Source organism: Nothobranchius furzeri, chromosome 12 (genome assembly GCF_043380555.1).
Source record: "Nothobranchius furzeri strain GRZ-AD chromosome 12, NfurGRZ-RIMD1, whole genome shotgun sequence".
NCBI lineage: Eukaryota > Metazoa > Chordata > Actinopteri > Cyprinodontiformes > Nothobranchiidae > Nothobranchius > Nothobranchius furzeri.
This window is the reverse complement of record NC_091752.1, coordinates 67,111,082-67,136,500: the sequence shown is the minus strand read 5'-3', so window position 1 is coordinate 67,136,500 and position 25,419 is coordinate 67,111,082. Positions and strand designations below refer to the sequence as shown.

Here is a 25,419-nt window from a genome sequence, read left to right as displayed (position 1 = left end):
ACCTCGACACATTGCATTGGCTCTGGAACCCGAGACCTGGAGAGGGGTTGGACACTCTACTTTGCTGGAGTTGCTCCGGGTGAGAGGCGGAGGGCTGGGGTTGGCTTTTTGTTAGCCCCGAGACTCTCTGCCTGTGTGTTGGGGTTTACCCCGGGGGACAAGAGGGTAGCTTCCTTGCGCCTTCGGGTCGGGGAACGGGTCCTGACTGTTGTTTGTGCTTATGGGCCAAATATCAGTTCAGAGTACCCACCCTTTTTGGAGTCCCTGGGACGAGTGCTAGATAGTGCTCCATCAGGGGACTCCATTGTCCTGCTGGGGGACTTCAATGCTCACGTGGGCAATGACAGCTTGACCTGGAGGGGTGTGATTGGGAGGAACGGCCCACCTGATCAGAACTCGAGCGGTGTTTTGTTATTGGACTTCTGTGCAAGCCGCAGTTTGGCCATAACGAACACCATGTTCGAACATAAGGATGCCCACCGGTACACTTGGTACCAGGGCAGCCTAGGTCACAGGTCGATGATAGATTTTGTAGTAGTCGTATCATCTGACCTGCGGCCGTATGTTTTGGACACCCGAGTGAAGAGAGGGGCGGAGCTGTCAACTGATCACCACCTGGTGGTGAGTTGGATCAGATGGCAAGGGAACATGCCGCGTAGACCTGGCAGACCCAAACGCATAGTGAGGGTCTGCTGGGAACGCCTGGCAGAAGAACCTGTCAAGACGGTCTTCAACTCCCACCTCCGGCAGAGCTTTGACCACGTCCCGAGAGCAGTGGGGGACATTGAGTCCGAGTGGGCCTTGTTCCACTCTGCGATTGTCGAGGCGGCTGTTGCTAGCTGTGGTCGTAAGGTGGCCGGTGCCAGTCGTGGTGGCAACCCCCGTACCCGCTGGTGGACACCAGAGGTTCGGGGAGCCGTCAGGCTGAAGAAGGAGGCCTACAGGGCGTGGCTGGTCTGTGGGTCTCCGGAGGCAGCAGACAGGTACCGGATAGCCAAGCGGGGTGCAGCAGTGGCAGTTGCCGAGGCAAAATCTCGGGCGTGGGAGGAGTTTGGTGAGGCCATGGAGAAAGACTATCGATCGGCTCCAAAGAGGTTCTGGCAAACTGTCCGGCGCCTCAGGAGAGGAAGGCAGCAACTCGCTCACACTGTTTACAGTGGGGATGGGGAGCTGCTGACGTCAACTGAGGCTATAGTCGGACAGTGGAAGGAATACTTTGAGGAGCTCCTCAATCCCACCAATGCGCATTCTGAGGAGGAACCAGAGCTGGGAGGCCTGGGGATGGACTGTCCGATCTCGGGGGCAGAAGTTGCTGAGGTAGTCAAACAACTACACAGCGGCGGAGCCCCGGGGGCGGATGAGGTTCGTCCTGGGTATCTCAAGGCTATGGATGTTGTAGGGCTGTCATGGTTGACACGTCTCTACAACATTGCATGGTCATCGGGGGCAGTTCCTGTGGAGTGGCAGACCGGGGTGGTGGTCCCCATCTTTAAGAAGGGTGACCTGAGGGTGTGTTCCAACTATAGGGGGATCACACTCCTCAGCCTCCCTGGAAAGGTCTACTCCAAGGTACTGGAGAGGAGGGTCCGATCGATAGTTGAATCTCAGATAGAGGAGGAGCAATGTGGTTTTCGTCCTGGCCGTGGAACTGTGGACCAGCTCTATACCCTTGCAAGGGTGATGGAGGGGGCATGGGAGTTTGCCCAACCAATCCACATGTGCTTTGTGGATTTGGAGAAGGCTTATGACCGTGTCCCCAGGGGCACCCTGTGGGGGACGCTCCAGGAGTATGGGGTGGGTGGCTTTCTGTTAAGGGCCATTCAGTCCCTTTACCAGAGGAGCGTGAGTTTGGTCCGCATAGCCGGTAGTAAGTCGGACCTGTTCCCAGTGAGGGTTGGACTCCGCCAGGGCTGCCCTTTGTCACCGGTTCTGTTCATCACTTTTATGGACAGAATTTCTAGACGCAGCCGTGGTGTGGAGTGTGTCGAGTTTGGTGGCAGGAGAATCTCGTCTCTGCTTTTTGCGGATGATGTGGTCCTCCTAGCTTCATCCAGCTCTGACCTTCAGCTCTTGCTGGGTAGGTTCGTGGCCGAATGTGAAGCGGCTGGGATGAGGATCAGCACCTCCAAATCTGAGACCATGGTTCTCGACCAGAAAAGGGTGGCTTGCCACCTCCGGGTCGGGGGAGAGGTCCTACCTCAAGTGGAGGAGTTTAAGTATCTCGGGGTCTTGTTCACGAGTGAGGGTAGGAGGGATCGGGAGATCGACAGGCGGATTGGTTCGGCGTCTGCAGTGATGCGGACGCTGAGCCGATCTGTCGTGGGGAAGAGGGAGCTGAGCCAGAAAGCCAGGCTCTCGATTTACCGGTCGATCTACGTCCCAATCCTCACCTATGGTCATGAGCTTTGGGTAATGACCGAAAGAACGAGATCGCGGATACAAGCGGCCGAAATGAGTTTCCTCCGTAGGGTGGCCGGGCTCAGCCTTAGAGATAGGGTGAGGAGCTCGGACATTCGGGAGGGACTCGGAGTAGAACCGCTGCTCCTCCGGATCGAAAGGAGCCAGTTGAGGTGGTTTGGGCATCTGGTCAGGATGCCTCCTGGACGCCTCCCCGGGGAGGTGTTTCGGGCATGTCCTGCCGGTAGAAGGCCCCCGGGTGCACCCAGGACACGTTGGAGAGGTTACATCTCCAATCTGGTCCGGGAACGCCTTGGGGTCCTGCCGGAGGAGCTGGTGGACAAGGCCGGGGAGAGGACGGCCTGGAGCTCCCTAGTTGGGATGCTGCCCCCGCGACCCGGACCCGGATAAGCGGAGGAAGACGAGACGAGACGAGAGACACAGGAGATAACGTTACATTTTATATGTATTAGTTTCAATATAAATATATAACGAGCATTTTACTTTTTAAATTGTGCATATGTTTATTAAATTAAAAATATAAGTGAGTTACTACCCTCTAGCCACCGAAGCTGCAACTACTAAGCAACTAACCAACCATAGATAACTTCTTTGGATCTAAAAAAAAACATTTTAAATTTGCTGACTTACTTTTCAACTTGAAAATTGTCCCGAAGTAGCTGCCGGCTTCTGATCCGCCGTTCTTTAGAAAATACTGCGGTTTATTGTGGGTAATTTTTTACCAAGGCTAGGCTACAAGACACCTCCCGTGTATCCTCGCTCAGCTAGCTAAACGGCTAACAAACGGAGAACACACGACTCGGTAGAACGACATATCTCCTAGGCAACCGGGGCGGGGCCAATACATCAAGGCAAGGTTCCCCCACGACCTACAAGGCATTCATTCCAACTTGAGACCATTGCAAATGTATTGATCAAACGAGTGATCCACATATTTAAATGACTGTAGAGACGAAATCAGCTGTGAGTGTCGGTAATCTGATCGTGTCCAAAACTGTACAAGGTAGGATCTCATAACCCAAACATGGATCCAGGCCAGTCCATGACTTTAGAGGACTTACAAGTTGATGTCATCCTCTGTGAGGTCACAAATCACTGCTACCTTTCTACCAGGGTTTTATTATTGAGAGGGGGTCGGTCCAGGGCAGCTCGAATAAAAAGAAAACTCCAGAAAGCTTCTTCAAACTCTTTACTGCACTTTCTCAGCAACATAGCATCTGTGTTTGATGATGAGTGGAACTGTTGGCCAGAGAAGGGAAGGACAAAAGCGCTCGAGGACTTGCGTAGACTGCAATTGATTTCTGTAAAGTAACGTGGAAGGATTAATGGGTTGATTTGGCACCATGCGTTTTTACACAGCTTAATGAAAAGCACTTAGTTTAATTATTTTCAAATCTAGAAGGATGGTTTTAAAACAATATCTGCACTGATTTATATTTATTAGGTCATCTCCTTTGGCTGAGTTAGTTTGATTATTGTTCTAGTAAGACGTTTTCTGTCTCCTAAATAACTAATTATGAAACTTTTTAAAGTCTTCCTTCTTAGGTCACCATAACAAATACGTAAACTTTAGTTAAGGGTTTCTGACCGCACTGAATCTAAAATGCAGCTATTTATAAATCTGAATGATCACATGCAGACATATCTAATTATTTTTAGAAGTGCTCTGCCGAGCAATCACAGCTTCAGTAAACGTTATGGCAAAAGTCATCTTCCCAGATGAACTCCAGAGAATATGGAGAGAGAATTAGACCTGGGCTTTGTCACACACGCATCCATATCTCTGTTAGGCACGCTCCCTGTCTGTGGTTCGTACGTTCTTTTGCACACAGTGGGTGAAAATCGTCAGATTTTACTGAGAAGACAGAAGATTCACTTTTCTCTGAATCATTATTTTAAGTACTTTGGGCTTTTACATAAAACTGTAAACGAGTTCCCAGAAACCAAATGAGTGTAGAAGAGGTGTTGATTATGATTTACGCTCACCTCCTTGACATTTCCAGTGAGCAGTTGAGTGTTTCATTAGGGCAGAGATCCTGTTAGAATGATTACATGTCCACGTTTAATAAGTCTGTAAAAAAGTCACAAACTCTGGTTAAAAAGGCATTTTTTATGGTATTTGTGGTGTTGTGGTTGCTAGGTGATGGCTGGATTCCTGTGAAGTAGCACAGGTTTGGTTAAAGAGCAAGTCACCCCCTATCAGAGTATTACTTCACTCCCACTTCCTGTTTGAAAAATGCAACAAGTGCTGTTGCCTAGCAGACCGAGAAGGTGGACTCGCTAACAAATACACACACACACACACAGGCTCACAACGACATTGTGACATCACATGGTACTAGGGCTGCAACAAACGATTATTTGGATAATCGATGAATCGGATGGGGTCTCGACACGATTAATCGATTAATCGGATTACATGGGGAAATTTTTAAAAACTGCTAGGGAAACGTTATTTCTCTGCTTCCTTCACTTTATTTAACACAACATTATTAGAAAACAGTTCAATAGCAGAAAAACAACATGCCATCACCTAAATTGTCTTATAAGGTGTATAGACAGAGACCCTAAGCTACATCTATCTGTGACCTAAAATGCTTGGTCCAAGTTAAACAGCTTAAGGGCAATTCTCATCTGTTTTGTTTGATCTCATCTGTTGACATTTATTTTAAATGTAATTAAACATAGGCTGTGAATTAATCAAAATTGATCACTATTTCCAAAAATGACTGAACAAATATCAAATAAAACTAAAGTAAATGAATGCCATCCTCCTTGCGATGATGCCCTGGGCAACTGCCATAAAGTCACATCAAGAAATGCTGCTGATCATTCCAATGATCCCAAATAGACTCACATTAGGCCACATGAAAGCAACTGAACCCAAAAATATATTAACCAGTATATAACTGCACTCTCACACAACACGCCTGCAGCAACAGTTAGGACTCCTCCCTCCCTTTTAAAAGCGTTTTTGCTTCTGAGGACATTGTGGTTGTAAAGCCACATGCTAGTAGTCTGGCCCCGGTGTGATCAACCAGTTTCTGCGGGAATGTGACGGCGGAACCAGGGCCAGATTAACACTTTGTTGTACCCTGGGCAACAATATTCAAGGGCTCCATCATCACGACCCAAGGTTCACCATAATGTGGTCACATACAGAATATATTACTGTAATATGCAGTAAATATACTCAATACTTGAATGCCTGACAACACGTAACCTCGTGTGGACTGACCAATGAGGAGAGGGTCTTAACTTGAAGCCCTCTCTTCATTGGTCAGTCTGCATGAGACTGACTCTCAACTGACGTTCAGTCATAGGCAGCGAAGCGTCTCTGTGCAGCGCAAAAGCCCGGGTGGACAGTTTGTTTAATGTAGGGTGACCATATTTCCATTTCCAAACAAGAGGACAGGGGATCTGTGCCTATGACGTCACACTATGGCAACGCCACACAAACCATGTTGGGACCCATTTTTTGTAAGAACTAAATTAATATCAGATTCTGCCAATTAAAGGGCTCTAAAACAATTCATATGTAAATGTTTTGCATATTTAATGCAAAATCTAATTTTTCTGCTTTAGTGCTGCAACAAGGTTTTATTAATAATAAATTATTATACCTTTTGTTTTACTACAGCATCGGTAAGCTTCCTGTGCACAGATGATTAAGGATGCTTGTTTCAGCTGTGAGATTAGACGATAGGATCAATGAAAAAATAAGTTGTCACACACTCCATGGAAACTTTCAGAGAATCCACAAATAGTGGCTTTCAAATAGTTTTGTTACTTTTTGCAAGTTTAGAAAAGAAGCAGATGAGACGCCATGTCTGATAATTTAGTTTTTCATCTGATAATATTAGAACATGTCAGTAATGTCTGAGGGGCTTTTATAAACACCATATAACTAACACTACTGGAGAGGGCATGAATTACACAGAGGCTTCTGGGGAGCCCAGTTATGGGGGGGGGGAGGGGGGGCATTTTGCCTTGGCCCCCAAAATGTCTTGAAACGGCCCTGGGTGTGTGACTGAGTTTTGAAGGTGATCTGAATTGTATCAGATGTATAAATATGACATGTGTGTAACTTATTGTTTTTTACTGGTAAAAATGTGTAGTGGAGATAAATCTACCTACATTTGACTTTTCAACACTTTGTTTTGTTTTCTTGTTTTTATTTAACTATTTTCCTGTCCTGTCTGTCTCTCATCTTCCTGCATCTCCTCTTAATTGTCCAGAAAATCTGTTGCCTGGATTCTTACCTTTTCACCTCATCAGTTACTTTTGAGCAGATCAAAGGGATCTCCTGACCGAAAAGCGCAGAGCGCGTTTCGATGCTGCGTGAGGTGACATCACCACAGCACAGGTGATGAGCTCTGCAGTAGCGAGCTTCAGGCACAAATAAGACAGAAAATAGAGAACATGTGCGGACAAGAACGATCGTGTGCTAATTATAGTTTTTTGGTTGCGCCACTTTGAGAATGGACCGTGCGCTGGAAGCAGCTGCCTGGATCGCTGCGCAACAATGCGGAACCGGTTCGCAGCAGCGCAAATCTGCCGGCTCTCCTTCGCGCTGATCTGCCGGCCTCGCGCTGATCTGTGGCTCTCTCTCGCGCTGATCTGCCGGCTCTCCCTCGCTCTGGTCTGACTTGCTCTGGTCTGCGGGCGGGAAGGGGGGGGGGGGGGGCGCTTTTGGAAGAGTTGTGCGACACAACGAATCGATGACGCAATTCGTTGCCAACGCTTTTAGTAATCGATTTTCATCGAATTTATCGATTCGTTGTTGCAGCCCTACATGGTACCAGCTAACGTTTTAGGGTACCTCTTAGCCAATAGCAATGGCAGATTTAAATTCAAATGCAGTGCAGAGTTTTACCTGACAACGGCACAACACTGACAGTTTAGGGCAGAGGGTGTTCTCGTGTTTCTATACTTGACCAGGTTAATGAGAAAAGCTGAGGAGCAGAACACCAGAGCACCAGCTGTTGCTGTGGTCAGCCTCTGCATGCTCTTTGCTCATCTCCAATCCTGAGGGGACTGCAGATATCTACCCTTGCATGTGTCCTACTGCAGCTCACTGTAATTTGCATTAATATGTATTGTATATTAGCTCCCATGTGGCAGAGTCTTAAGAGGAACGATATTGATGTTAGGCTCTAAGAAAGCTCTTCCTGGTGTTTTTCCAGTCTTTTCTGTATTTCTACGTCTTCTTTTCCATCTCCTTTTATGTTGGCTGTTTTTCCTCTAGATTCAGACCCACAGTATTCTTCCTGAAAGTGTGCATTTGATACCAGTGCAATTACTTCTTCTTTATTTTACCTTTACTGATTACACTGAGCAGGTATTCCTTGGCAGCAAACCAGGATGTCATTAAGTCCAGAAATGAAAGCAAGATATTCTCCCGTTAGTTTAAACCGCGTCTGCTGTTTGTGGTTTGACAGATGCTCAGGGAGCATGCTGTCTTGGATTAGGTAATGACTTTATGCTAATTCATGTCGGCAGCAGGCATCTTTTAGCTCCCTTATGCTGCCCTCACATGCACGTTTTCTACCTGCAGTCAACTCTCTCCCAATGGTGCTGAAGCTGCTGTGTGTGACCCAGGCCAGTGACCCGCCTTCACCCTCCGTTTTCACTAATATGGAAGGAGTACACTTCAAGCTGCTCTACCATGGTGAGAACTAAATGTGACATTGGTTATGGCCTTCTTCACATCTAACCAGTGCCATACATAATTTTCATCTGTCATGAATGTACAGATGTTTTTTTTTCTTAGACAACAGACCTGGAAGGTATTCCTGAAAAGGGGCCCAACAAACTCTGATTTCGCCAGTAAACGTTACGCTAACTCACCCCAAGCATAGAAACTCGTAGGTTTTCTTCTCCAGGACGGCAGATTTCCTTGTCCATGCATGAGCGCAACACAAAGCCATCATCAGTGAAGCTCTGATACCTTGAGTCGCCATGGCAACTGTAGAATTTTTTTAAAAAGAGTTGATGAGTCAGTGTAATTTTCAATGCTCCACGTCATTCATTCAACAGTTACTTACACTTACACTCAGTGGATTGAGTCAGAACATCGCCATTCAGGTGTTCGGGTCAAAAGCAGATTTGGACTCATTTAAAAATACAAAATGTTTCAAAAAGGCACAATCGCTTATCAGCATGCTCTGCAGTAGGACAGTAAGACAACCAACATTAAAAGGCACTGAGGTTTCTCTCGTCTGTGGGGGGATGCTGCTTTGTGTTGCTGATGAACGCCTTTGAGATAAATGAGCTAATCTGATATTTTCGCTCCCCCGGCCGCCCTTCCTCCAAAAAAAGCTGTTTGATAGTAAGATGACACCAAATTCAGGGTGAAAAATCCTCCGCAGGTTTAAAAAGGTGGTTCTGTTTTAGTATCAGGCTGATTATTCGTGTCAGACGGCTGCTTAAAGAGCAAGTCACCCCTACCAGAGTCTTACTCCACTCCCATTTCGTGTTTGAAAAATGCAACAAATGATGTTGCATGGCAGACCGAAAGGGCGGAGCCGCTAACAAATACACACACACACACACACACAGGCTCTCAATGACATTGTGACATCATAATGTACCAGCTAACGTCATAGTGTACCTTTTAGCCAATGGCGATGGCGGATCTAAATTCAAAAGCAGTGCAGAGTTTTTACCTGAAGAGGGCGCAACACTCAGTTTTAGGCAGAATATTTAAATTTTTACTAAAATGGACAAAAGTGCCAAATTATTTACTACACGTGTCTACAGCACGATTAGACACACATTTATATAGTTTATCAAGAAAAAAGCTGATTTGGGGGTGACTTGAGATCTGTGGAAATGTTGGGTTTCAATGGAAAATCTGCCAGTGAGTAGGTTTAGTTCACAGAATCTGTTGCTATGGCAATAGTGATTTTATTACATCTGCTTTCTGAAAAAATAAATAAATAAAACCATAAACAGTTATTCAATTGAATTCACAACAAGTCGTCTCAAGGCACATTAGTAAATGTTACACTTGAACCTACTTATGCACCTAGTTTAGTTCATTATTCCAGTTAGTTAAACGTTTCCTACATTAGGAAGCCAGCAGATTGCATCGAGTCACTGACTTGTGTCAGCGACTTTAGCGCAGTCCCCAAACCAAGCAAGCATGTAGCGACAGAGGAGAGGAAAACTCCCTTTTACCAGGAAGAAACCTCCAGCAGAACCTGGATCAGTATGAGCAGTCGTCCGCTGACACTGAGAAGCCAGACAGGCGCCCACAGTTTATGCTCCCACCATGTCAACTGTTGGTAATTAAAAACCCAACATGTGTGTTTTAGTGGGTAGTGTTGTTGGGATGCTGAAGCCAACCAACACAGAGGCTCTTCTTCATGCCTTCAACTTCCTGCAGTGCTGGCTGAGTCTGTCACCTGCTTACAGCGCTAACGGAGGTAAGGCACGTTTTATTCTGCATGTTTTTCTTTTTACTAACTTTTTGTATCCCTGTTTTAACATCTTCTTTTTAGCATTTAGACATTTCCTAGTTTTTTAACCACTTATGTTTGAATTGTGTTTGCTGTAAGGCCATGAGATGCTGTCAGTTATCCCTTAAGAGATAACACTTTCACTGCACTTCAACCTTTTTTTCATTAGAAACGACAGAGATGGTTTGGCACTGAGGTGCTGTTTTTAGTTGGAGGGAGTTTTCTGTGTTGCTGATTCGTGATTTCTGAGCAGAGATACTGATGCAGGATTTCACCACCAGCTGAAAAACATCCAGTGTTCTTCTATCTGATAGAGTTCAGTAGTCCACAGCAAAATAAATAAGTAAAAAGACGGTGTTACATAAAAATATGTGTATCTGGTTTGGATAGAAGCACCTCCTGAAATCGATACACTCCAGGCACACACACACTCAGTCAGGAGGGAACCATGCCGTTATCTTAAATATTTAAAAGAAGGAATGTTTTTTAGAGGATGTCCACTGAGGCTGGATAAAAGTCTTAAAAGACAAAATCGCTTTCAAATCCTACAAACTACATGTAAATGAGACAGGGCATTCATAGAAAACCTTGTCTAAGAATAACTCATGTGAAGAAGGTGATTACTCTGTTGGACAGGATAGCTCAGGAGTGTTAACGCTGCCTCTCGTTGAAGATGTTTATGTCATTAGTTTTACTACAACCTAAATTATTTCCTTTCAAGACGCCATGAAAAGCAAAACCTCAGCAGAGGTCAGCACTGAGCTGGTTTGTGGTTAATAAGGTGGTGTTTGTAGCCAGAGAGCAGGGGTTTTGTGGGGAGGTGAAGCTTATTATGCCTATTGCAAGACTCGAGTGCTTCTGCTGCAGCCAGCCCCACATTCACGCTCTGCTTCTTCATCACTTGTGGAGAGTTTGCAGCCATTTCAGCCTCAAACCAGCCAGTGTTCGAGCTTACCGTGCAGTGCACAGGAATAGTAGCAAAATGCAGGATACTGCTTAATGGTGTGATATTAGCTGTTGGGCCAGTTTAAAGTTACAAATGAAAAAAATGTTGGACCATGTACAGCCAAACACTACACTTCTGATGAGGTATAGTGTCACGTGTATTTCTGTCATGAGTGGCATTCAGTTTCTGTCTAAATGTTGTATCAGTGATAGAAAAGTTGGATGATTGCATAGCCACTTTCAGCTTTTTCTTAAGATGGCCTAACCTCTGTGGTGCTCCGTCTCCAGCTGTTTTTACAGGACCAGAGTGTTTGCAAAACGGGATTTGCCGCGGCTCCCTGGGGAGGATAAAGGTCGTTTATAAGACCAGACCGTGGCGGTAGTGTGGTGCTATCGTGGCAATTTTATAAAGGATTAGCTGATGGCGGCATAATGGGGGTATGGGGCGGTCTCTGTGCTGCTGCACACTTCCGTTTATCTTGGACATAACTTGCTTTTTATTGCGATTGAAGCCGTGATCGGTAAGTTTTTTTTAACAAGCAGCTCCTAAAGGTGTCTGTCCCCATCGATCCCTGTGCAGTCTCTGGTGATCTGAGCTTCAGCTCTAGCAGAGAGGCTCGTGGAGCGCTGCGGCGCTCCAGTTTGCCATCTCAGCTGATTTTGTTCAAAAAGCAAACCTTATTGCCTGTGTTTACTTTCATTTTCAATAAATTAGCCAGCCGGAGCTCAGCGATAACTCCCCACGTCATCATGACATCTGCCTCTGTTGCGCCAGGAGGCATGGGGGCAGCAGTAGCTCAACAGGTTGAGCGGGTTGTCCAGTAATCGGAAGGTTGCAGGTTCGATCCCGGCTCCGGACAGAGAATTCTGCTGTTGTGTCCTTGGGTAAGACACCCGCCCCCCCCCCCGCCCGCCCGTGGTGGTCGGAGGGACCGGCGGCGCCTGTGCTCGGCAGCCTCGCCTCTGTCAGTGTGCCCCAGGGCAGCTGTGGCTACATCGTAGCTCATCACCACCAGTGTGTGAATGTGTGTGTGAATGGATGAATGATACACTGTAGTGTAAAGCGCTTTGGAGTCCTTACTCTGAGAGGCGCTATACATGTGCGGGTCATTTATCATTCATTTATACGACAGACCTTTACCACAATATTACTACCAAGCGAGGCGGGACGAATGCCGCAAAATACGCACAACGCCATGCCGGCATGGCGCGCTTATAGACATACCATTGCGGTAATATTACGCCGATTTGCCGGCATGGTGTGTCTTGTAAAAGAGGCTTATGTGAGTCTCACTCTCCCGGAACAATTCTATCATCATGTGAGCTATCAGAGAGAAAACCCGTATAGAAGGGAAAAGATGGCTCTGCAGGGAGTTAGGTATCTGCGTTGTCTGTAAAATAACATTCCTGAACCTTCAACCTGACCAATTGGAACTACCTCAGATCATAACACTGTTCTTTAAAGAGCAAGTCACCCCCTATCAGAGTATTACTCCACTCCCACATCCTGTTTGAAAAATGCAACAAATGCTGTTGCCTAGCAGACCGAGAGGGCGGAGTCACTAACAATTACACACACACACAGGCTCACAATGACATTGTGACATCATATGGTACCAGCTGACGTTCTAAGGTACCTCTTAGCCATTAGCGATGGCAGATTTAAATTCAAATGCAGTGCAGAGTTTTTCCCTGACGACGGCACAACACTGACAGTTTCAGGCAGAAAATGAAAATTTTAACTAAAATGCACTACAGTGCAAAACTATTGTCTACACTTGTCTGCAGCACGATTAGACACACATTTGTATAGTTTATCAGAAAAATAAAGTTGATTTGGGGGTGACTTGCTCTTTAAAGACCAAGTTCGCCATGTTTTTCAACAAACTTTCAGTGGTCACTGTTGAAAAAAATCTCAGGTGCTCCTGTTTCAGGAAGTAGAAGTTAGCTAGTAGAAAGGGGAGCAGAAAACAGCAGGATTTGGAGTCTTATGTTCTGATGTTCTGACACCTCTCCTCTGGTTGGCCAACAGCAACACGACTCTACCACTGACTCTGTTCGCTCTGCAACACTGATGTTTTATCTCCACAAATAACACAAGCCTGGAGGAGTTCTGCTATGTAGTGGAGTTGCTAATGCTAATGGTTAGCTTGGACTAGCCTAGACAAGCACTGCTGTTTCCTGGACGTTAAATCAACAACAGCCTTTCCTGTTGCGAGCCAAGATGAGTGAGTCCATGGATGCTAATTTTTAGAGTGACGTAGATCTGAGTGGCTTCTCCTGACCCGAGCGTTTCCCCGTCTGTTTTCTAATGGCTGCTGACGCAGGACATAGTGGTAGAAGACCATTGTCACGTTCAGCCTGCATGTGAAACTCTGAGTGACTGTTCATGTTTCAAAAACAATGAGTAAAAATTTGTTTCTCACACTCTTAAGCTTGACCTTAGATGGTACTATTATTGAACAGGTTGATGAGTTTGAGTTATTGGGTGTTATTGTTGATAATAAACTATCCTGGGTGAATCAGATTAACTACCTGTTGAAAAAAATGGGAAGAAGTACGGCTATTATCAGACGTTGTAGGAAATTCATTCCACTTCACTTAATTAAGAAACTAGTTTAGTCACAGGTGCTTTCACACTCAGATTATGCCTCTGTGGTTTGGTCCAACACCAATGAAAATTTTCTAGACAAGTTAAAAATTGCACAAAACAAGGCAGCGCGCATGGTATAGGGGAGTCCGTAGAGAACCAGTGTAACTCTGTTACACAATAAGTTGTCCTGGCTAAAAGTAAGAGAGAGATTGGAGTTTTCATTAACAATGTTTATTAGAAATACCATTACAACAAAAACTCCAAATGTCATTTATTCCACCTTGTCTTTTTTCGCGGATAAACATGATTGTTCCACAAGACAAAGTATGCATGGACGATGTGTGTTACCTACGTGCAGAACAAATCAAATGCAGAAAACTGTGGTCTATCGTACAATGGTGCTATGGAACGCACTACCAGGATTTCTGTTGAGGGAAATTGATAAAAAATGTTTTCAGAAAAAACTCCAAATATTTTTATTTTCCCAAAGATAATGTCAAGCTAAACACCTTCTGAAGTGGGCCGTATTTTACATTTTAAGAATGTATTTAGTTATGTTTGGGTTTTTGAGAATTGAACTGTGATTTTTCTACACTGTGTGTGTGTGTGTGTGTGTGTGTGTGTGTGTGTGTGTGTGTGTGTGTGTGTGTGTGTGTGTGTGTGTGTGTGTGTGTGTGTGTACGGTCATGTATGAATGATGTGCACAATATGTATATATATATATATATATATATATATATATATATATATATATATATATATATATATATATATATATAATGTGATGACTGTATGAGATGAGACCCCAGGAAGAATAGCGGCTGTATGTCAGCAGCTAATGGGAATCTTAATAAACAAACAAACAAACTTATGGGCCATTCCCATCTGTACCGGGTCGGCCCGGGCCGGGTAGCCCCAGTCGGCCCCAGGCTGGCCCGGTTGATTCCACACATCCTTGTCTTAAGCCCATGTGGGCTGATTCTACCCACCAATCAGAGGCTTGCTCTAATGGAAGGTGTGAATGGGCTGATTCTACCCACCAATCAGAGGCTTGCTCTAATGGAAGGTGTGAATTTGCTGTCAGCAGTGGGCGTGTTGGCCCTGGTCGGCCTGAAGCAGTACCCCTCGGGAAGAGGGCCGAGAATGAGCCTTGGTTGGCCCGGGAAAATTCCAGGCCACCCAGATACTGTATGTAAACAACCTACGCTATCCGGCCCGGGCCGACCCGGTACAGGTGGGAATGGGGCTAAACTGAACATTCATAAAAAAAAGGCAAAGATGAACTGTGACCGTTTGCACTGATACTCTAGAGTCTTATAAAAACAGTTACAGCCAGACTGACTTGCTATAACAACACCTGAAGTCCACATGGACCTAAAATGGCAGCTGGGTTGTGTGTAATCAAACCTATCATGGGAAATGGCTGCAAAAAGCCATTGTTAGGTTTGTATCAGAGCGGCGACTTCTGATGTTAGCTTTCATTTTCTTCTGTCCCTGCTTGGATGCTGCAGGAGACACTTACACATCACCTCATTCAGCATTTTGAAGTCAGGTAACACTTCACACTGGAGTTAGACATCAAGTCAGAACGACTGTCTGAATCCTGTAAGCTCTCCCTTCACTGGGAGGAAATCCAACAGCTCAACAAGGACACCATAGTTCTACAGAGCACTGACAGCACTCTGGTGTCAAGATGCACCGAGTACAATGTTGAGGTCAGCAGCAACAGGAATCAAATGCTGATGTATTTCATCACACTCTGATGTTGTCTGTGCCTATAAAAGAAAAAGTGTGTGTGTGAGGCCCAGTGTTTAAAATAACGGCGTTACTAACAGCGTTCTTTTTTAGGTAACGGAATAATCTAATTAATTACTTTTCCTGCCGTTGCAACGCCGTTACGTTACTGGGGACAGAAGGTTGTGTTACTATGTGCTTGTCGAACGTTGAGCAACAGTGTGAGGCTTTCTGACCGCCACACTTCAGCTGCAGCCAGGGAGAGAGAGGTGTCGGTAACGCACTTACAAACACGATGATGATTGGCCGGGTGGGCGGAGACCCTCACGGTCTCAGTCTCTGCCTGCTGTAGACACAACAGAGCAGTGATGGGAAAAACGCCGTTTAAAATAACCGCGTTAATAAAAAAAAAGTTTTTTCAGTAACGAGCAATCTAATGAATTATCGTCTTCTTTTATCAAAACATCGTTTCTGTACTGATAAGGAAATGTGTGCGTTAAGCAGCGCGGCGTGTTGAAGCTGTCATCAGCTGATCAGGAGCTAAAGAGGCAGATGTTTTCATCCAAGCGCATCACGGCCGTGAAGAACGAGGAAGACGTGATGAATATCTACGGCTGCAGGTGTGGGTCTGCAGCCGTGTCCTTCTCAGCGTGACAGCGGGACGTCCCGAAGGTCCGCTCACCTGTTCACCGCTCAGACGACCTGATCTTCTACCTTCCTAGATCATCCAGCTGTAACCTGTTTCTGATCATGTCTTTAGTCCCGCTGTAACACTGATGCATCAGTCTCAGACGTCATGGAGCTCAGGTGTTATTAGAACTACCTGTGTGTGTTTACCACCCAGCTTCAGCTCTTCTGTGGTTGGGTCTGACCCACGTTAGTAAATGTAAGTCCTCCATCAGGCTTGTGCCTCTTCTAGTGTCATTTTAAAGGATTTTATTTATTTATTTAACCGTTACTAGATTAGCAGCAACAGAAATGCTACTAATAACACACAATTATGTGAAGCTGGAAAAATTAAAATGCTGTACAAAATTACATTCATTTCTGTAATTTAACTAGACTGAGAGACCATTTAAAGGCTCGGGAACCTTTACAGGTGTTTCTATTTGCAATTTTAAATTTTAGCTGATTGGGGTCTTGTTAAATATCACACAGAGACCTTTTAATAGTCTAGATTAGTGTAATGTTCCTGTTAGTAGTTCTTCCTGTTACATGCTTATTTATTTAAATTATTCAGGTTTACAAAAACCATTTGGACATACATTTTATTAGGTTCCAGTCATTAGTCATTTATTTTTCACTATTGTAGTAATTTATAGTAACCTAAGTAAGTTTAATTAACCCATTTTTCTTGCATTCTTTAATGAAAAAAGTAACTAAGTAGTTATTTTACTTGGTAATTAGTTACTTTTATAATCTCGTAACTCAGTTAGTAACTGAGTTACTTTTTGACAAAGTAATCAGTAACTATAATTACTTTTTAAAAGTAACGTTCCCAACACTGGTGAGGCCAGAGCTTAGTCAGAACCTAAAGCTCCTTCAGTGTGATCAGAGATGGGCCTCATTAATCACTCGTTAGATAGAAAACGTTCTAAGAAAAACGTTCCAGCATCAGTGGTGCAACAAGCTAAGTACAAAAGCCGAATTTTTTTCTTTTTCAACTGTTTAAGAAATATAAAGGTAAAGCTGCTAGCAGTAGTTCTTTATTGTCAAAATGGTAACAACCAGTGGCTCATTAAAGGCACACCTGGATGTTTTGGCTTGCTTTTAGCACATCCTAGTGTCAGTTTAGTAGAACCAAAAGCTAAACTTACCTCCTCACTGTGCCTTCGTTTTTTAACACCTTAATCCAACAGCTGAATCGTTTCCCCAGCCTTCATTAGAGTCTGCAGGTCGGTTCATCATTAGATTTCACAAATCAGCGGTGTTCATGATCTTAAACATGCAGGAAAGGTGCTGGAAGCAGACTGCAGCACCAGGTATGTCGGCTCAGTTTTTTCCAAGTCTAACAGGTGGTGTAATATTCTGGCCACAGGGGGCGATGGGGGTATGAGTGACATTTCATTAACCCTGTGAAAGATCATTTTAGCACATACTGGCTCAAGAAAGTGATTTAGAAATATGAAAAGTTGCAAAGTATCCTGACAACAAACTTCATGAGAGACAGACAGGGTCACAGACTACACAGTAAGCCTCAAACAAAGAGTTGCTGCACAAATATTAGCAATCCACCTGTTTATGGTCAAGAGGTGTGGATCCTCATCCCAGCTGGCTGTGAACTTCCTCAGCAAGAGCTGATGGTCATAAGTTGGAGAAGCTATTAGGACCACATCATCAGAAAAAAGCAGGAACTCTATTGAGAAAGAGTTCTACTTTTTGAACTGCCACCTTACCGTGATGGAGGTGCGTGCCCTAACAAATCTAGAAGCCATGTGTTTGTGCCTGGCCAGGGTTTCCAATGACAAACTGATCTCAGGTGAAGGCAGTGACATAGAGAGGAGGTGAAGTGCATCCATAACCCCGGTTTCACGTCAATTTCCGCAGTTCACATAGTGCGAGACAGGAAACCACACACGGTTTCGGTGTAAAATCCCTGGATATTTTCAAAATAAAATGCAACGTTGCAATGTCATATATAACTTACGTCAGCATGTGTTTACCACCATTTTCTTTCGAGAAGTGCAACGATGTGATTCCTCGCGGGGGAGGCGTCGGAAGTCTAGAGGGATTTTAAAATCTCGCGAGTACAGCGAGCCGCAGCGAGGAAGCCGTGCTGCGGCCAAGACTCTCTTGGTGTGAAAAGGACCTCTTAGAAGTTCGCGAGTGAGCCACTCCACTGCTGTTCCTGTCCGCTGATGCTTGTAGTGTGAAACCAGGGTAACTCTACACAATGTTATTTGTATAGCTCCTTACAGACATGAGGCATGCCACCAAGGTGCTTTACAGACAATACAACAGATCAAAACAAGCATGAAAGGCACAAGAATACAATGAAACAAGTAACATGATAAGAGCAAGTTAAAACTAATGTAACATTAGTAATTTACATTTAATTAAGTACCTTAAGACATTAAAATTTCATATCGAGTATTAAATCCATCTTACGGACACTGGGTTATTTAAATCAGAAGATTGGTTCTTTTTAATGCAGGGATTTAGATGACACTTTGTATTAAATGAGAGACAAGAGAAGAGAGAGAGACCTTCAAACGTTTAAGGTGGTTTATTACTAAATAATTTTAAACAATTTAAACAAGACTAACTCTCTAATGATGGATGTATCAGAGTAGCTTCATAACCACATGAGACGCCATATTTGTCGCATCCACATACCCTCAGAATTGAGACCTCCGTACAGATCCGGATGCCAGGTCCACAGACCCTCCTCTGGTACTGGAGCCGATGAAACAGCGTTGACTGCATGACAAACCAGTCTTTGGATAGTCTCCAGGTAAAAAGCGACAGGTGGTTCACAGCGTCAAAAGGGGACCCTCCTTGGGTCAGCGAGTTCAGCTTTTATTCTGAAAGGAACCATTGCTTGGTTGGTAAAAACAACAGATTTTCCCAGCTTGACGGTTCTCAGCTTAAAAAGAGAAGTACAGAATGGCCGGTCCAATACTTCACTTAGCATGCGGTGAACTTCATGGGATCTTGAGAACTGAACTTAAGATGGTGTTGGAACTGTTTTATTAATCTGGATGTTTTTGATTCTGGACTAATCAAAGCTGGCAGATTTATAAACACCACAGAGACTCTGCCACGCTTCAGACTAGGAAGGTTCTGATTGGCTCAGCAACAGCAATGTGTCATGTGTTTACATTACGTGTGCCAGTGTGTCTAGTGAACTAGATTAAGTCATTTACTTATTCAAAACATATTAATCATAATATTGTGATTTCACAGATCGGTCACATTGTATTATTGACTAACAGTTGTTTTGATTAGCTTTATTAAAAATAGAGTTCTTTGATTTAATAAAAGAAAAGAGTCTTCATCTTCTGTCTTCTCTTGCTGGAAAGTAAACAGTTTAGAAGCGAATGCATGACCTTGAGGCTGTTTCATGCACTCTGGCGCTGTGTCAGAGGGAACTGTGGATAGAGGATAAATAACCTTGGAGGAATAGCTCCTTCATCACGTTACACTAACTAAAAGAGGCCAAATCATAAAAGTAGGTCTTTTAATTTTATATTGTATTGCATCACAACCCTCTGAATTGTATCCATGCTGTTGGGTCTAGCCCTACCAACAGTCAGCACACGATTCCTGATACCTGTTTTGGTGCTTCTTCTACACGTGTTTCTGAGATGTGGTACAAAAGCATGATGTAAGAGTGTTTCAACATCAATGCACTTGGGGTTAACTCTAGATGGTCTCAGTCGCTGTGGCCTCACACACAAGAGCACATTCCTTATTTGCCTCTTCTTCCCAGCTGTCTCCATGCTGCTCTCCAACAGCAGGCTGCTGCAGCAGCTACAGACCATCATCTCCTCCTCCTCTTCTGATCCACCCCCTCTTCCATCAGCTCGTCCTCCGTCAGCTCTGCTGTGCTGCAGCCATCTACTCCTGTCCTCCCTCATTACCTTGCAGTGCATTCACTCCACTCAGGTACACACCACACCACAGCTCAGCTCTTATCACTGCTCCAGGATTAGACTCAGCCAAGGACAAGACACCAAACTTACAGCACAGCGAATACTAAACTCTTGCGTTTGTCTGATGTATGTCAGAGAAAACCTTCGATACATTCTTGTTTCGGCCTAAACGTCGTCGTACTTCTGAATTCTTCTTTGCTGCGTGTTTGCTTTGTGTTTCTGATTTTGTAGGTCCAAACCAGCATCAGCTGGAGTCTAGACACAGCTGTGCAGCTACTGCTTCTTCAGAAGAGAAACACAGACAACCTCTTGCTGGGTGACAACACCAGAACTTTGGTTTTTATACGACTGAAACTATAAACCCCCGTGTTTTCCCTTTTCTCCTGCTGTTTATTTCTCCCTGTAGTTTAGCGCTTCCCGCTGTCACACTGTCCTAAATAATTATAGACACATAACAGGTTACGTAACACCTAGACGCTTTAGGATGTGTGATTATCGTGTCTGTTTTGAATCTTGTGTGAATCAAGTATTCTGGTGGGGATCTCATTATATTATGTGCCCCACTTCCCTCTGCAGCAGTGGTAGACAGATCAACCCTGCTGCTCCTGTGTCCCTGTCTGTCAGCCGGATACGTTTCTTGTCTGGGCCGCTGTGATGTATCGGCTCCCTCTGCTCTCTCTCTCTCTCTTCCCCTCCATCACTTCTCCTTTTGCTCACTCAGCCTCTTCTTGGTCTCACTTTTTATCTCCCCAATGTTTCCCATTCTGCCCTCATTCTTCCGTCTCTCTTTTCTCTGCTCTGCTGCCACTAATTAGGCCTCCCCCCTCAGAGACCTTTAATCACAGTGTACATGGCATAAGTGGGTTTCAGATGGTTGGCCTCTCACTTAAATCCAGTGTTTTAGGAGCCCTTTTGAACTCACATCTCCATCTCCATCTCGACTCTAGTCTCTCACTTCTGCTTATCTTCCTTCAGCTCGGCACTGATAAGTTAAACTTATTGCCTGAACTTTCTGTCACATATTAGGCCAGAAATCCCTATCAGGTGTTTTCATCTGCCACTGCTCTATGTCTTGATTTCTGCTGTGAGCTTGAGAGATCTTTCCCCCTAAAAAACCTCTGTCCTCAAACTTTCCTTACTGTCAGTCATTACCACTCTGCTTTTCTGACCTCTTTCTCATTTTCTCCTCTAGTGTCCTACCTGAGGTTGCTGCAGGCTTTACTTGATGTTGACCTGACGTCAGCAGTGGTGTGTTTGAACACTGGTCCTGGTTTGGTCAGACCCAGGCCCCTGGAGGTTGAAGACGGCGCGTTGTTCCCTCTTGGCTCCAAAGGGGCTTTGTGCCTCTTAAATGCTCTCCAAGGACTTCTTTTGCAGGTTCTGTTACTTCCAGGTTTTTATTTTCTTGCTCATTTTGTCAGAGTCTGGGGACCTCCGTCAGGAGAAATGTGTTCTACCAAAATAGGGAGGGCTGGGTGATATGGAAGAAGTCCTATCCCAACATCATTTTCCATATCATTCAAAATCATGGTATAAAATATTATTTAAAGAGCAAGTCACCCCCAAATCAACTTTTTTCTGATAAACTATATAAATGTGTGTCTAATCGTGCTGCAGACACGTGTAGTCAATAGTTTTGCACTTTAGTGCATTTTAGTTAAAATTTTAATTTTCTGCCTAAAACTGTCAGTGTTGTGCCGTTGTCAGGTAAAAACTCTGCACTGCATTTGAATTTAATTCTGCCATTGCTATTGGCTAAGAGGTACCCTAGAACGTTAGCTGGTACCATATGATGTCACAATGTCGTTCCGAGCCTGTGTGTGTATTTGTTAGCGGCTCCACCCTCTCGGTCTGCTAGGCAACAGCATTTGTTGCATTTTTCAAACAGGAAGTGGGAGTGGAGTAATACTCTGGTAGTGGGTGACTTGCTCTTTAAACAAATCACTGTTTCTCACTCTTTAATGTTCTCTGCTAGTTTTAGGTGAAATTTTATGATAAACTAAAATCTTCAAGCATCATCGAAGAAACAATGTTAACGTTCTTTTGTTGATGTCAAATTAACAAGAAAGGTATTAAAATATAAATTCTCAAAATGCTCATTTTAAATATTTGACTTAAGAATAAGTAATAAAAAACTAAATAAAGAGATTAAATAAACCAAAACTATGCTTTATATCAGTTAAAACTTTATCAACTTTCAACGAAAAAAATCAACACAATAAAACTGACATTGCCTTTGCTCAGAAAGAAAATAAGTTTTAATTCTCTGTATCAGTTAAAGATGACCATGGTGTCTGTTTGTGTGGGTGGGCAGTGCTTAGCGCTCGCTCAACTGACATCCTGCTTCTCCATGGACAGAATCAGAGAGTTCAAACTGCCCACCCTCCAAATACAGGGCAAATGCCTAACCCCTTAGCCACCGCTGCTCTGGTGGGCCAAGAACAAATACACTCTCAAACGGTTTCATCCTTAAGGTGATGACCACCTTTAAAGGTTCCATATGATGAAAATTCAACCTTTTTGAGTTTTCCACATTGTGATAATGTAATTTTCTTATGACAAATACCCCCAAATGCTTTTTTTCCTGTATTCATTCATTTTCCTTCCTCGGATGCAATTTTTTCTAACTTAATTTCAGGCCTGTATGCAGGAAAAGGTAGCCCAAGTGTGTCATCAGGCCCTGCTCCTCCCCCTGAAGCTAGTCTCGAATCTGTAACCTGCCTTCCCTGGAAGTAGGTCACTAACACCCACTTTCTCCGAGTTGCGGGCATAGAGCGGTTGTTTCCATGCTGCATTTTAAATGTGCTATATAAATAAACTATGCTATGCTCCTCCCCCTGAAGCTAGTCTCGAATCTGTAACCCACCTTCTCTGGAAGTAGGTCACTAACGCCCACTTTCTCCGAGTTGCGGGCATAGAGCGGTTGTTTCCATGCTGCGGTTGAGAATCGTGTCACAGATGACTGCTTTAAACCTCCACCAGTACCAGAGTGGATATTCTGACGAGTGACGTCTGTAATGGGGACAAAACACCGCCGTAAAAACCATTAGTCCTGTCCACAAGGACGCACGTAATGGAGCACAGAGCATGTGTGTTATGGGCTCGACACACGGGAGGCGACATCGCCTCTCCATTGATTTTCAATGAGACATGCGCGACAAAGCGATAACCGCGGGTCTCCCTCCTATTAAGTGAAATGCAAAAACATGCGTGTGAAATTTTTGTGCTCGTGCACGTGTCGTGCACAGGCAACCCAGCAACGCGATCCCAGAAAGTTGAAATATTTTCAACTTTTCATCGCTGTCGCTCGGACGAGGACCAATTAACGGAGGTTTTATTCACTGACCAATGAGCGGGCAGGATGCTCTGTACATCTCCGAGCAAACGTGGACTCCTTTTCTCCTTCTGTGACTGTGTTCATCTTAATGTGAGCTCCAAACCGTGTGATAAGTTGAAGCATGTCCCGATAGACAGAGAGTAGCCCTCTCCTGGTTTGTAATATGGGATGAACCCATTCTCTGTTTTTTTTAATATAGTAAAATCAGAAGTAAGATTTCACATAACTCTAGCAGCACCTTGTGAAACATCATTACCGCTTTTTTTTAACTCTGAACCATTTAAATAACCTTAATTCCCTCCAACCTGACACAGCCAATCAAAACGATTGGATTTCGCCATGGAACAGAACGCGCCGACGGCTTTGCCGCTGGCCACTGCTGTGTATCGAGCCCATTACAAGTCACCTAATGGGCTCGATACACAGGAGGCGACAAACGACCGCGATCAGCGAAATTTGTCGCTTTTATTACCTGACATACGGGAGGCGACCCACGGCCAGCGGCAAAGCCGTCGACGCGTTCTGTTCCATGGTGAAATCGAATCTTCCGTTGTTTTGATTGGCTGTGTCAGGTTGGCGGGAATTAAGGTTATTTAAGCGGTTCAGAGTTTTAAAGCGGTAGATATGATGTTTCACAAGGTGCTGCTAGAGTTATCTCTATATTCTTTGGTAGAAATATTGTACGGTTCTGGGAAATCCGTCACAGCAAGTATTCAAATTCAATTCAAAAATACTTTATTATATCAACTTCTCCTCCATGTTTGCTCGGAGATGTACGGAGCATCCTATCCGCTCATTGGTCAGTGAATGAAACCTCCGGTGATTGGTCCTCGTCAGAGCGACTGCGATGAAAAGTTGAAAACATTTCAACTTTCTGGGATCGCGTCGATGGGTCGCCTGTGCACGACACGTGCACGAGCGCAAAATTTCACACGCACGCTTTTCGAGGTTCGCTTAGTAGGAGGGTGACCCGTGATTATCGCTTTGTCGCGCATGTCTCATTGAAAATGAATTTAGGAGAGGTGATGTTGCCTCCCGTGTGTCGAGCCCATAACAGACTTGGTAGCCCAGTGGTTGGAGTGCCTGCGTGGAAGCTTCAACTGCTGGACTACCATAATTAATACAATTGACTTGACCTACGACGCTGTTGAAGGCACGTTTTGTCGGAGTGGGCTTGTGGGCGGAGCCTCACTGAAACAGACCGTTTAACTTCCAGATACAAATTCAGGCTGAAGAAAGTAATTCTTATTTAAGATAAAATGACATCCCAGTGGTGCCATTGGTAACATTTGATCAAGGACCGTGTCTACCTTTGCTGTCAAAGGTTTAAAATGGCTTGATCTGGCTCATTTAACTCAGCCACCCAACAAATACAACCTATGCGCAATATTATGCTTTCGTTTGTAGTTGAGTTTTTAATTTACACATAAATAGATCAGCACCTTGAAGCAGCCTTGCAGTTTTGCACATATGACCTGACCTTCTATTGAGCAATGACAAATAAAGCTTTGTATTCTATTCTAACAGGTGGTCCAGGGATAAAATAACTAGAACCTTCACACACACACACTTTAAAATGACCTGGGTTTTCCTTCAAGTTAAGGGCAGCTCACTGTGAAGCTAATGTGAGTCGAAGTCCTTAGTCAATAGATTATGTGGAGTCGTGGTCTTTGACCTGTTAGGTTGTGACTCCTGGTGCAGCAGGCTCTTTAGCTTTTGCTGTTGCTTTAGGCGTATGGGTTTTACATCACAAGCGGGTGAGTTGTTGTAGAGCAGCACTGTGTGTCGTTACCTGTGGGGAACAAGTGTTTAGTGATGTAAGCTGGACTCCTACTCCCCAGTACAGTCACCATGAACGTAATGCCAGAATGATCTGTTAGGAATCGTGGATCCTGTTCAGTAGTCGTCATTTTAACAAGGCTCAGGATCAAAATTATTCCAGTGGCAGCAGTCTGTTAGTATTTGGTGTAAAACTTCTCTGTTTGATTGTAAATGAGCCTAGAGGTGAACTGGTCCTGTTCTGGCTCTACTCTGTGACCCGTGGCCACCGTAGGCCAGCCTCTGGTTTCATTTTGCTCTCATTTCTGTAGAAGGGCGTCGTTTTGAGCTGAGCTGAGCTGCGGTGCCGTGTAGTCTGCTGTTCTGTAGCTGATATCAGGAACAGCTCCCTGAGCTCTTCTCCTGGATTTGGCTCTGTTTCCTTTTGATTCTTCGGTTTAGCTGTCGAAGGGAGCGCTGCAGCTTATCTCCCTTCTTGACTCTCTTTTCCTGTGTCCCTCTCACCTGCTCCTGCTCTAACCTCCCCCTCCCCTCTTCCACTCATTTTGTTGTAAT

General features: G+C 44.5%; 1 protein-coding gene across 1 annotated transcript in view; it reads left to right on the top strand.

Moving 5' to 3' along the window:
• Positions 1-21,000, top strand: part of LOC107372781 (meiosis inhibitor protein 1) — a 134,539-nt gene extending 113,539 nt beyond the window's left edge. Inside the window, 4 exon segments of the mRNA XM_070542860.1 lie at positions 7,976-8,089; positions 9,738-9,848; positions 19,586-20,064; positions 20,941-21,000. Coding sequence (XP_070398961.1) covers positions 7,976-8,089; positions 9,738-9,848; positions 19,586-19,917 — 557 coding nt within the window. The 3' untranslated portion in view covers positions 19,918-20,064; positions 20,941-21,000.
• Positions 21,001-25,419: the final 4,419 nt, after the last annotated feature.